This window comes from Eublepharis macularius, chromosome 6 (assembly GCF_028583425.1).
Source record: "Eublepharis macularius isolate TG4126 chromosome 6, MPM_Emac_v1.0, whole genome shotgun sequence".
NCBI classification, from domain to species: Eukaryota; Metazoa; Chordata; class Lepidosauria; order Squamata; family Eublepharidae; genus Eublepharis; species Eublepharis macularius.
This window is the reverse complement of record NC_072795.1, coordinates 11,473,899-11,485,635: the sequence shown is the minus strand read 5'-3', so window position 1 is coordinate 11,485,635 and position 11,737 is coordinate 11,473,899. Positions and strand designations below refer to the sequence as shown.

At 50.6% G+C, this 11,737-nt stretch overlaps 1 protein-coding gene across 1 annotated transcript; it reads left to right on the top strand.

Annotated features, from left to right (window-relative positions):
- The first annotated feature begins 2,327 nt into the window (after positions 1 to 2,327).
- LOC129332866 (mitochondrial ubiquitin ligase activator of nfkb 1-A-like) lies at positions 2,328 to 11,325 on the top strand. The gene is made up of 5 exons (XM_054984163.1): positions 2,328 to 2,406; positions 3,774 to 3,909; positions 4,420 to 4,507; positions 5,852 to 5,972; positions 7,588 to 11,325. Exons 2-5 carry the CDS (start codon positions 3,793 to 3,795, stop codon positions 8,312 to 8,314), a joined length of 1,053 nt encoding a protein of 350 aa, XP_054840138.1. The 5' UTR covers positions 2,328 to 2,406; positions 3,774 to 3,792; the 3' UTR covers positions 8,315 to 11,325.
- Positions 11,326 to 11,737: the final 412 nt, after the last annotated feature.

Genomic DNA, 11,737 nt, shown 5'->3' with positions numbered 1-11,737 from the left:
AGATTGCAAGGGAGGGAGCTCATTAAGCTGAATGCTTCTACATGGAAGGCAGGTTTTTGTGCAGAGGAGCATTCATTCTAGTGCATCCCCCCCCCCCCCTTGCAATCTGATGTGGTATACCCCAGGCCCAGATTTACTGCCCGGCACTTGGGCAAGTTATTCTCTGCCCCGCAGAACTTGCTGCTCACAGTGAGATGAAAAATTGTAAAATGCTTTGTGGTGTGAAAAGGGGGAAGGGCTATGCACAGTCACAGGGCACACACTTTGCACGCACAAGGTTCCAGGTTCAACCCTCGGCATCGCCACTTATCAGGACCTGGGAAAGTCGTCTTTTTAAGACCTCCTAGAGCCACTGCTGTCTGCTAGAGGGATCAGCAGCAGACGTCTGACTCTGTACAAAGCGGCTTCATATATTCCTCCGAAAAAACTGAGATCGCAAGCAGGCTCGGAGCATCTGCCTTCCTTGGCATATTGGTAACCGTTCTTATTTAATGCCCTGGTGAGTGCTTTTGAAAGATACTTGGTATCAAAACATTTGTAGGCAGCAGCATTGAAAGCCCAGTGGCCGTTACATTCAGCGGCTTCAATCAGAGTAGAAAACCGTCAGATCAATAGGAGACAGCAATGCTAGTCTGATCCCCTCCCAGGAAGAAAAAACAACGAAGCAGATCATCATATTTCCTCAAATGGCAACTGCTAAAATGGCCTTCTAGCTGACCTTCCAGATAAAGTAACCATAAATCATTTGCTTGAAAATGCATTTCTCTACCATGGGCTGACTTCGAAAGTCAGCAGCAGGGGGTAGAGGCCAAACTTTCACTCTGCTGCTGTTCCCCAGCGACTGCCTTTCAGAAGTAAACTGCCTATGGCCATGGAAGTTCCATTTAGCCATCAAAGGACCTGCCCTTTGTCTAATCTGCTTTTAAAGCCATTTAAGCTCATTCTCATCAATGCATCCTGTGGCATTGAGTTCCGTAAGTTAATTACGCATTATGCAAACAAATTTTGTTGGTCTTGAGTGTATTGCTATTGTTGGTGGATAGTCTGTAACGAGCACTGAAAATCACAATTTTAATCTCAGGACTAGCATGCATCTCATAGGTGTGAAGCACCAATCTCCTTTTGTTGTACAGCACACACACTACTGCCATAAATTTGCTTCCCTTACACTGGAGCTGGAAAACGTGGGTTGGGGTTGCTAACAACCTGGAGGAAAAATGTCCTGCCCCGTTAATAGAGGTTTAATGTGTGGAAATGGGCAGATGAAGTATTTCACGGCAGGGAGGGTTGCCAGCAACTAGGATTAAAAATGTGAATTGATTTATCAGAGGCTGGATGGGATGTTATCTGTGTGCCCTAAAAGCTTCAACTGCCCATTTCCACACTTTAAACCTTTATCAGAGGAGCAGGACATTTGTTTTCCTCCAGGCTGTTGGCACCCCCACTTTCTTCAGAAGTACACCATACACCATATAATAAAATTACAGTAAATAATTTCAAATCAAGCACTTTATGTCTGTTTCTCTCTTCTGCTCAGACTGGCTTCCAAACCTGCTAGTAATGATCAAAATGAGAGATAAAAGTGGGTATACGGTGGGGAGAGGAGCCGTACTTGGGGAAAGGGAATATATAAGAAAAGTTCAGTCTCATGCTACAATGTGGTGGTGGAAAGTGCCGTCAAGTCCGACCTATGGCGACCCCTGCTGGGGTTTTCAAGACAAAAAGACTAACAGGTAGTTTGCCACTGTGGCCTTCCTTGGAGATCTGGCAACCAGGTCAGGGCCATGCTACAATACAAGCCCTCAAATCAGCAAGACAATGACATTCCAGCAACAGCACAATCCAATTTTCAGCCCTCCCATAAAAACTGCTGCAAACTACACGCATCCCATGCTTACACAAATGTAAAGTCCTTTGAGTTCAACGGGTCTTACTTCCAAGTAAGCGTTGCACAAGTTGGCATCTCTACGCCCCCAGCACACTTACTTGGCTTATGAACGTTTCAATGCCGCGCTGCTAAAAAGCTAAGTTTGCCGCTGAGGCTCATGGGGCTTGTCGTTTTCTTTTAAAAAGCTCAATCATCATGGCCGAGCTGCCGCTGAGGCTCATGGGCCTTGTAGTTTGTCGCCTCTGTCAGCGGTGCATGATGGGATTGGGAACAGCTCCGGCCAGGCGCAAGGCCTTGACGTCCTTTTGGAGCGCAGCACGCTGGGAGTCGTAGTCTTCAAGTCGAAAGCGGTCGTTGCGGCCTGCCGCGAAGCGGTTTTCTGGACTGCGTTTCCCACAAGCCGTCGCGCCAACGGGTCAAAGCTCATGTTGTGGCCGGACTCGGATTCGGGGGCGCTTGGCAATTAAGGGTCCGAAAGGCGGCCGGGGAGGAGACGGTGCCGCGATTCCTGCCGGCAGGTGAGTTTCTACGGGGCGCAATCAACCTGACCTCGACCCTGAATCCTTGGGAGGGATACAGCGACAGTGCCTCTGGGCATATGCAGAGTGCTGTCGCTTTGTCTTGCAGGGAGCGGGCTGTTGGGGGGGGGCAGGGGCTGCGATTGCGACGCTTCTCTTTCCCTTGCGAGGGAGACGGAGCTATAGCGTTGTTAAGCTACCAGCGCTGCATCTGGGGTTGCCAACTCCAGCCTTGGAGATTCCTGGAAGTTTGGGAGGTGGAGCCTGGGAAGGAAGGAGTTTGTGGAGTGGAAGAACCTCAGAGGGGTATAAAGTCATAGACTCTACCCTCCAGAGCTGCTGTTTTCTCCAGGGGAATCGGCCTCTGTCATCTTGAGATCAGTTGTAATTCCAGGAGATCTCCCGCCCCCACCAGGAATTTCAACCAAAACACTTGGGAAATAGAAATTATTACGCAATCGATGGTTATTTCAAAAAAATAGAGGAATCTATTAAAGTGCTCAGTGCACAAATTGTATCACTTTAAACAACGCATTATTGCATACGAAGACCTGAAAGTCCCAACAAAACGAAGGGGGTGATCAGTCATGGACCGTGTCCCTTTAAGAGAGTCCCACAGAGGTGATTTAAACAGTCTCGTAATGAATTTTTCTTGTAAATAAGCTCCGGAGACTCCGTTACAAAGAACTGTTCCTTTGCCCAAGGGATGTCAGCCAAAGTCAATGAGAAAACGGAGATGTCTGTTTCAAAGGCAAGTCCATAGACTTGTAGAAAGTGTGGAAAGCAAATTTCCTTTGTAGATGGATTCCAAGGACAAACAAGGAGCTCCGCAGAGCCCCCTGACCCTGCAAGCTGCCGGCTTGATGATTCAGCTTGTTTCACAGAACTTCCACTTCCTTAGGGGCCGACAAAACTCCCATCATGAAAAATAAACACCATCATATACAGAAATTCTCATATACAGAAATTGTTGAGACTTTCAGGTCTTTGTATGCAACAATGCGTTGTTTAAAGTGATACAATTTGTGCACTGAGCACTTTAATAGATTCCTCTGTTTTTTGAAATAACCATTGATTGTGTCATAATTTCTGTTCCCCAAGTGTTTGGGTTGCATTTCTGGTTGTCTTGGGTTTGCCTCGGTCTCAATATCCCACCAGGAAGTTGGCAACCCCTAAGTCAGCATCCTTCTGCTCCCTTAACGGAAGCATCTGGCAGCCTCTTGTCCGGTGCAGTCGTCTTTTGTTCCTTCCTGCATGAATCCTCTTCTGACGGTACCCGTTTCCTAATGCCCACCATCAGAATGGTCACCACCAAGGGGATGGTACGGGCCTTATCATTCCTGTGTAGCCCAGTGCTTTTCTTGCAGGGGCAGAGAAGAAGCGCCAATGGATGCTTGGCCCATCACCCCAGGAGAGCTGGTGTGTTTCGCCTCCAGCCTGGCCTTCTCGGGCCTGTTCTACTACCTGCACAGAAGGAAGGCCAAGGTGGCCGCCAGGATCCAGGTACGCCCTTCTGGAAGTTTGTCTCTCTCGCCCCCTTCTGGAGAACGGAAAATAGCATTTATATAAAACTCCTTGCAATAAATCCTGCAATGTAGGCTAGTTGTACTCCCCTATTTTAGGTGGAGGGCTTAAGGTTAAGTGACTCAGCAGAGGACAAAATTTCCTCCCCAGTCTTGACTCAGTCAGTGGAATTGATGGACAGTAAATTCAGGACAGGCCAAAGAATATATGGCTTAGCACAACGCATAATTGGCTTATGAGATTCGTTATAGGGGAGCAAAGTTCTCCTTCATGCCTGGCTAGGGTAACTTGATGGCCGTTGTTGGGCGTAGGATGGTAGCCTTAATGGATCCTGGTCTGATCCGACATCTCTTGCGTTTTCATGAGACGGTGGCTTGCTTATGGCTGCCTGGTGAAATTGTGGCTCTAGGCATGCCTGATGTACAGACTTCACAATTCTCTTCAGCTCCCAACCTAACTCTTCCATGCGCATGCTTTTTTCTCACGCAGGAGGCTCCAAAGTTTCAGGTCGGCGACGATCTCCCCAGCATCCTCTCTGAGACGGGTAGTGGCTGCCTGCGCTATGTTGCCGTTGAAGGTAAAAAGGCTGGCGGGGCTGTTTAAAGAGGGGACGGGGAAGACCCTAACTCCTCCCCCCTTCCTGTAACCTTCGCTGGGGATTCAAAGCCAGGGGGGCTCTGAATTCAGTTCTTCTGTTCAAATTATGCAAGCAGAAAACTCCAAAATCTGGTATTGGAATTTATAGGAGGTATATTAAAAAGACAGTTGTCTGGTTACCTGTGGCGAGCAGCCATCACCTCCAGGTGAGCAGGCAGAGCGGAAGAACGGGAAGAGAGGGGTGTGGCAGGTTTCTGCAGGGAAATATAAGCCCTTGTTTGGAGTGTGCGAAGTCATACAGACACAACCCACTTTGGAATCAGGGCCATCTCTTGTTTTCCCTGCACGCAGAAGATGAAATCTCAGGTTCTGAAGTGAAGGCAGGCCTTCTGCAGAATTGTTCAGAAGCAGCTTCTTTTCTACGTACCCCATAAAAGAATCCCAGTATAAATGAAATTTCACCGAGAATTTACAATCCCGTGCAATACTAATAGTTTGAAAACTTGGTTGAGATAAAAAAATCCAGTACATGCCCTCGGTTCTAAATTCATAGATAAATTTAATTTCTTTCTCTGATCCAAGCTGTGGGTTGTTAGAGGACGGCTTCTTGAGTTCTCTTCTCTGATTTGTAACCCTCCAAGGCAGGATTCAACTTCTGCATTTCCTATTTATTTATTTACCTCATTTATACCTCTCTCCCCAAAGCAGCCTGCATCATTCTCCTACTCCCCATTTTACCCTTGAAGAAACACTGTGCAGAAGGTTAGGCTAAGAGTACGTGGTCGGCCCAAGGTCTCTCAGTGAGCTTCCATGACAGAGTGGAGATTCGAACCTGGATCTCCCAGATCCTAGTCTGACACTCTAACCACTACACCACATTGGCTTATACTCTTCAATGCCCCCGATCTAGCCCAAAGTGCCATCCGAGGGTGCCATGATGCAAGGAATATGGTTTGTAATGCAAACTCCCCACGACTTTAGCTTGCTACGTTTTGCATTCGCACATGTGCACAAAGCTGCTTTGTAGCGAATCAGATCAGTGGCCCATCGAGGTCAGTATTCACTTAGACTGGCAGTAGCTCTCCACAGAGGCAGAGGTCTTTCACTTCGCCCACTGGCTGGTGTTTTTAACTGGAGGTGCTGGGCATTGAACCTGAGACCTTCTGCATGCAAATCCGAGGCTCTTCCGCTGAGCCACAGCCCCTCCCCACTACCCCATCTTTGGACTGAGGTCCCTGGGGAGAGGAAAGGGTCCCTGGCAGAGCCTGCACTTCCATTTCCTCTTCCAGCCTCTAGAAAAAGGGCCCCTTCTGTCTCCATTTAGGAATAGTCCAACCGGCTGAAGCGGCTCTAACCAGCCCCTACCACAAGGAACTGCAGGGAGTGATTGAGAGATTGGTGCTGAAGGAGCATCGGCTGATCTGGAACAGCTTGGCTCGGAACTGGTGAGCAGCACTCGGAGGGGGCCGGGGGTGGTGGGATGGGGCCAGTCACAAAATGCTGGTAAGTTGCAAGCTAAGCATGATCTTCTTTCGAAGTCGGTTGTTTCCTGCTTCACCGCGGTGGAGGAAAGCCAGGATTGGCCCTCTGCTTTGGGAAAGAAGCAGATGGCACCAGGACACCCATCAGCAGGTGTCTTGTTGCCCACGGGTGCCATGCTGGGCATGACTGATCTAGCAAGGCCAGCCTTGTCTAATCTGCCTGCCAGCGGCTCCCGAAGTTCTCTTGTAGAGGTCTTTCACATCACCTGCTACCTGATCATGGAAATTGGGGATGCCGGGGAATTGAACTTGGAACCTTCTGCACGCAAATGGGGATGCTTTAGTACACAGCCACAGCCCCTCTCTGAAAAATGTCCATGCCAAGGTAGCTTAGATTCTGAGCTGAGAAATGCTGAATTCTGCATATAATACCAACCCATCAGATCTACCTCTACTGACTTGCAGTTCTGCTTTTGCTAGGCATACAGTGGGGCAAAGTAGCTGGCAGGCACTGAAACTGTACCCACCGATGCCTGGGAATTCTGTGTGTGCTGCCTGTTCTTTCTCCAGCCTGCATGGCTTTCAAGCCTATCCTTAAGGACTAGAGACTTGATTTGAAAACTTCTTTTTTTAAAAAAAGTTCCTGATTCTTAGAACAGGAGATGCTCCGAGGTGGCAAAGGGGAATGGTGGGCACGATGCTGACATGCACTTTGGGGCTTCCCGTAAGCCTGGCTGATGTTGCATGTGGAGACAACGCTGGAAGCCCTAAGTGCTAAAGAAGAGGGGATAGGGAACCCATCCATAAAGGGATAAGGGGGGACCACAGACTTTACTACCATTGCTGTAAACATTGCGGGACCATAGACTTCACATTGCTATTAAGTATGATCCTGCTGCGTAATTCCTGTGTTGTTTAATATATCAGCCGTGGAATTACTTATGCTCTATTTCATCACGTCTTCAGCTCTGTATTGGGTCTCTGCTGGTTTTAAAATCTTTGCAGATTTGCATGCAGATACCTAGTACATGTTTATCGAAGCGTCTGATGTTGACTGTACTGATTCACACTGTAATCTGCCTTAAATCTCAGTGAGAAAGGTGGACTGTAAGTTTATTATTATTTGATTTGATTTATACCCCGCCCTGCCCACAAATGGGCACAGGGCGGCTCACAACATTAATAAAATACAGTAAGTTAATCATAAAACTGTAAAATCAATAATAATCTTAAAACAATCATTAAAATAGTCCTGGTGTAAGTACGACTCTATTGGATCTAACAAATGGAGCTTTGGCTCACGAAACATATACCCTAGTTAATGTTGTTGGTCTTTAAGGTGCTGCTGGATTCGAATTTGGTTCTGCTACTACAGACTTAACACGGCCACCCACACCTGATAGTATCTGTAGACAGTCATCTGCTCTGGGGCAGTCTAAAAAGAAGGGCTCTTAAGTTAAGATGGGGCAGGCTTATCAGTAGCATGGAGCAAAGCTCAGGTCTGGTTCGAGGCTCTTACGCAGCTTTGGCAGCTGCCCTGATGCGCCTTCTTGCGCCTGACGTCCCGGTCTTGTTGCAGGACAGACAGCGAACGGGTGGTGCTGGAGCAGGTGAACACGGCTCCCTTCGCCCTGGCATCGCCCAGTGGCAAGGGGGCGGTGCAGGTGAGTGTAGAGTCTCCCCTCCGTGCTGTCGAACTGCCCTTGGAGACGGTGTACGAGCGCTTCCAGCAGACGGCCCATGGCTTCAAGGACCTGCTCGGCCACTACCTAAGCGGGGAGAAGCCAAAAGGCTTCCTGGAGACCGAAGAGATGCTCTTGGTTGGGAGCAGCCTCACCGGCATTGGGGAGTTGGTTCTGCACCCGGATGGCTCCCTCCACCTGCAGCCCCCGACTGACGGTGCCGGCTACTTTCTGCGCCTGGGTGACTGGCAGACGCTACTGGCCGAACTGGAATCCGCCAGCAGTTTCTGGAAGTGGGCTACGTTGCTATGTGGCCTGGCAGCGGTTGCCACCCTCCTACACGCCCTCTGCCGAGCGTACCGAAACCACCAGCTGAAGCAGGAGAAGGAAGAGCAGCGGCGAGAGTTCGAAGAGCTCCAGCTGCACAAGAGGCTGGCCCTGGAGCCGGACGAAGAGCTGCCCGCGGGCACCTGTGTCATCTGCCTGACCAATCCCCGGCAGTGCGTCCTGCTGCCCTGCGGCCACGTCTGCTGCTGCTTCCGTTGCTTCCAGGCCTTGCCCAGCCGCACCTGCCCCATCTGCAGGAGCCCCATAGACCGCGTGGTCCCCCTCTATCAGGTCTGATGGGACAGCATCCGAGTGCCCTCTAGGCACTGCAGGGGGTGATCTGGGCAGGCCTGCAGACCAGGGTACGTGCCATCTCCCCCTTTTCTTATCCTTGGGCGGTGTGTCCGGGGCTGAAGTTGCAATAAAGCTCCTCCCGTTCCCTGCACGACCTCGAAGCCAGCAGCAATGAGGAGCTGCAAGATATGTGGACTTAAATATTTATTTCACTTTTTGCTAAGACAAAGAGAGCCCCGGAACTGCTCAAATCCCCCTGCAGGCCTAGAAAAGGAAACTCGGGCAGCATTCAGAGGGAGCTCAAAGACTTTAGGGAGTGAAGATCTTTATGCGGTACTTGAATTTCCTCGTCACGTGACCTCATGGACTGTGGACAAAGTTCTGTTCTGAGCCAGCCTCTTGGAGCTGGGTTGATAGTTCTTGCCTCCCCGGCAGGGCTCCCAACTCCAAGGAAAGACCCCTCTACTAGCAGGGGAAGCTGTTTCTTTGCATCTTGTCCCAGATACTAGAGTTGAGTTTTATTTTTGTAAACCCCTCCCTCCTTTTATTTCAAGCTGTGATACGGCAGCTATTCCACTACAGCTGGGGAGCTGCTCAGGTGACAGGCTAAGACGCTTTTAGTGTAGCCCCTGCTACAGGCAGCTGAACAGCTGGGGTGTTGAGATCGCCCTTCCAGAGCAGCCAGCATGAGAGCAGGACACCGGGGGATTCACATGAAGCCCGTGTGTTCTTGTGGGCACCTCTAGGCAACATGTGCCAGTTTTTGCCTCCCAGCTTGAATCTCTCATGAGTTCAGTCCTATCCTCACAGCTCTTGAGGTAAGCTCAGGTCAACTGCTTCTCTTTGGAGCCAGCCCATCACTAAGCCATCTGCTCTCATTAATTCTGAGATCTGCTGGCAGGTATTTTGCTGGTACCCAACAGGCCCAGTACACTTTTCCCTTCTTTTTGAGATGGTCAACCAATGAAGTCTTGGGGGAATGAGCCCAGGGGCACGGCTGGCGTTTGGCAGGCTGCCAAGGAATGGTCTCCCACTTCACCCCTCGCCCTAAAGATGGTTGGCATAATCAAGTGTTTCCTAGGCAAGATAGAGCCTTCCTTGACTTTTCTTACCCTTGCCTGCCTGGTATGTTGGACTGGTGTGTGTGTGTGGGATGAGCTGAGCGCTCCGTAATGCAGAGCTGAGTTACACACAGGAAACACGGCATCAAGTCCTATTGATGAATTGACTAGCCTGTCAAAGCACATCTGTCTCTTTAATGGAAACCTCACCATAATGGATCCTGAAAGGAAGGCAGAGCAAGTGGGGAAATCGGGAAGGGTGTTCTTTATCTTCAGACAGGAGATTGCTGGCAGGAAGAAGCGATGTCCAATGTGCCCCCCCCTACAAAAACTCAAGGCAGGGGCCCTGAAGAGCTGCCACACAGACGGTGGGTGCCCCGCCTGCAGACTCTGAGCTGCGACGTGACCCCTGCAGGCTGAGAGCAGCTCTTGATCGGGTATGTGCTGCTAATGGAAGAGCCAGCCTTCCCCGCTCGTACGGTGCCCCACTTGGGGAGGGACCCGGGGGGGGTCCCTCTCCACTGGGGCTGCTCCTCTGGTGATACTCCCTCTCCCACGCATTGTTAGGAAGAATTGGCCAGTCACCTTCCATGCTCACAGGCTGGGAGTCATCTGACCAAGAGATCCAACTTCACCACGAAGCTGGCGGAGGAGAGCCAGAGTGGCAGGAAAGCAAGTCCAGCAGTAGGCGCAACCCCCCCGCCCCCTTCCCATGCAGCATAGCGTCTAAATGGGGCTTGGAAATGCCATTTCAGTTGCTGCTCCTGCCCACTTCCTGTTGCAGCTTCTGGGGCTGGGGGGCCATTTGTCTCTTGGCTTGCTGCAGAAACGAGGTGTCTGCCGTTGCCCCACCCCACCCCTTTTAGCTATAGTGTTACAGAGAACAGAGGATCCCCGCCCCTGTAGCCTCTGCCCCAGAGCCTGCCTGCCTTTTAAATTTCCCTGGCAAGAAGCATCCACGTGCCTGAAATAATTCCTGGGCCACGATCCCCCTTGCGGGCCTGAAGGGAAGCAGAAATTAGCGGGGTGGGGTGGGGGTGGTAGTAAGCGCAGTTGGAGGCCATTGCTTCTGCTGAATTCACTGGAGGTGGGGGCTGGAGACTGGTTTCAAGCATCTGTGATTCAGCTGACAGGTGGGTGGGTGGGAGCTTGCTGCCGCCCAGCTGGCGATGGGCGGAGGGGGAACGAGCCAGTGCAGCATTGACTCAGCAGTCCTTGCCCACTTGAGTGGGTGTGTGCATATACACCCCGAGGAAAAGAAGCAAAGCCAATGTGCCAACCAGAACTGATTCCCCTTTGCAGAAGTTGTGGTTTTCTTTCCAAAGCTGCTTAGCCTGGAATGAAGGGGGCGTCTTCTGTAAGAGAGACAGATAGAAAATAGGGGGGGGGGGAAGGCCAAGGACGGATCAGGGCTTGCAGGAGTGGGGGGGGGATTGCGTTCTCCTTGCAAGGTAGGACCTTTGTGAATTCAATGCTCGGAGTGGGCTTGTGGTGGAGAAAGTGGCTTGCTCCCCTCCCTCTCCTATCATCCTGATGGGATAGGGAGGGTCAGCTCTGTTTTTCTGCTAATTTCTCCAGCGCCTGTCTTTAGGAGCGGGCCAGGGAGATCCTTTTCCAGTGCCAAGGTGAGATTATACAGATCGTTGCTTGCAGCAGTGAGGTGTATGCACACAATAGTGTGCGGGGGTCTCTGTCTGTTTCCCCTCTAGGGCAGAGGATTCGGGGGCTGGACTGAGAGGTTAGACGCGTTAGCGCTTGAGTAGAGTTCGGAAAGTTTGAGCAGCACACCAAGGAAGGCGCTCCTGGGTCAAGCGGAGGCAGCCTCTCGAGTCGATAAGTACCCAAGTGCAGCTTTACACCTCGTACTGAACCATTTCACTTGTAATTTTCACCCAAGTTTTAATGTGCCTTTGCAACGTTATATGCAAAATAAAACACGCCACTGTTAGGACACGTGCGAAGTCCTTGTCCGCCTCATTTTTCATCATAATAGGCGATTATTACTTCTCCACCAGGGAGGCTCCAACCGTAACAGACTGGCTTTGCGAAAATGGTCGTGGGGACGGATTTATGATTTCCACAGCCTTGAGAGAAGGAAAGCGCTAACAAGGGGTTGGCTTCTAAGCCAATCCTGGCTGCCTCCAGCAGGCGACGCAAGAGGGACAGGGTTGGTCTGCCACGGGCCGAGTGGAGGTGACGGGTTTCATATCCTTGTATCAATCACTGCGAAACAAAAGGAAAATCCTTTCATTAGGCTAAAAGACAGGCAGGAGGAGAAGAGGCTGCTTGTGACAATTCCGGCAGACAGATGGCTTGGGCGATACTGCCTTGTTAAAAACCAAGGGGGCTGGGGGAGATCACAAAT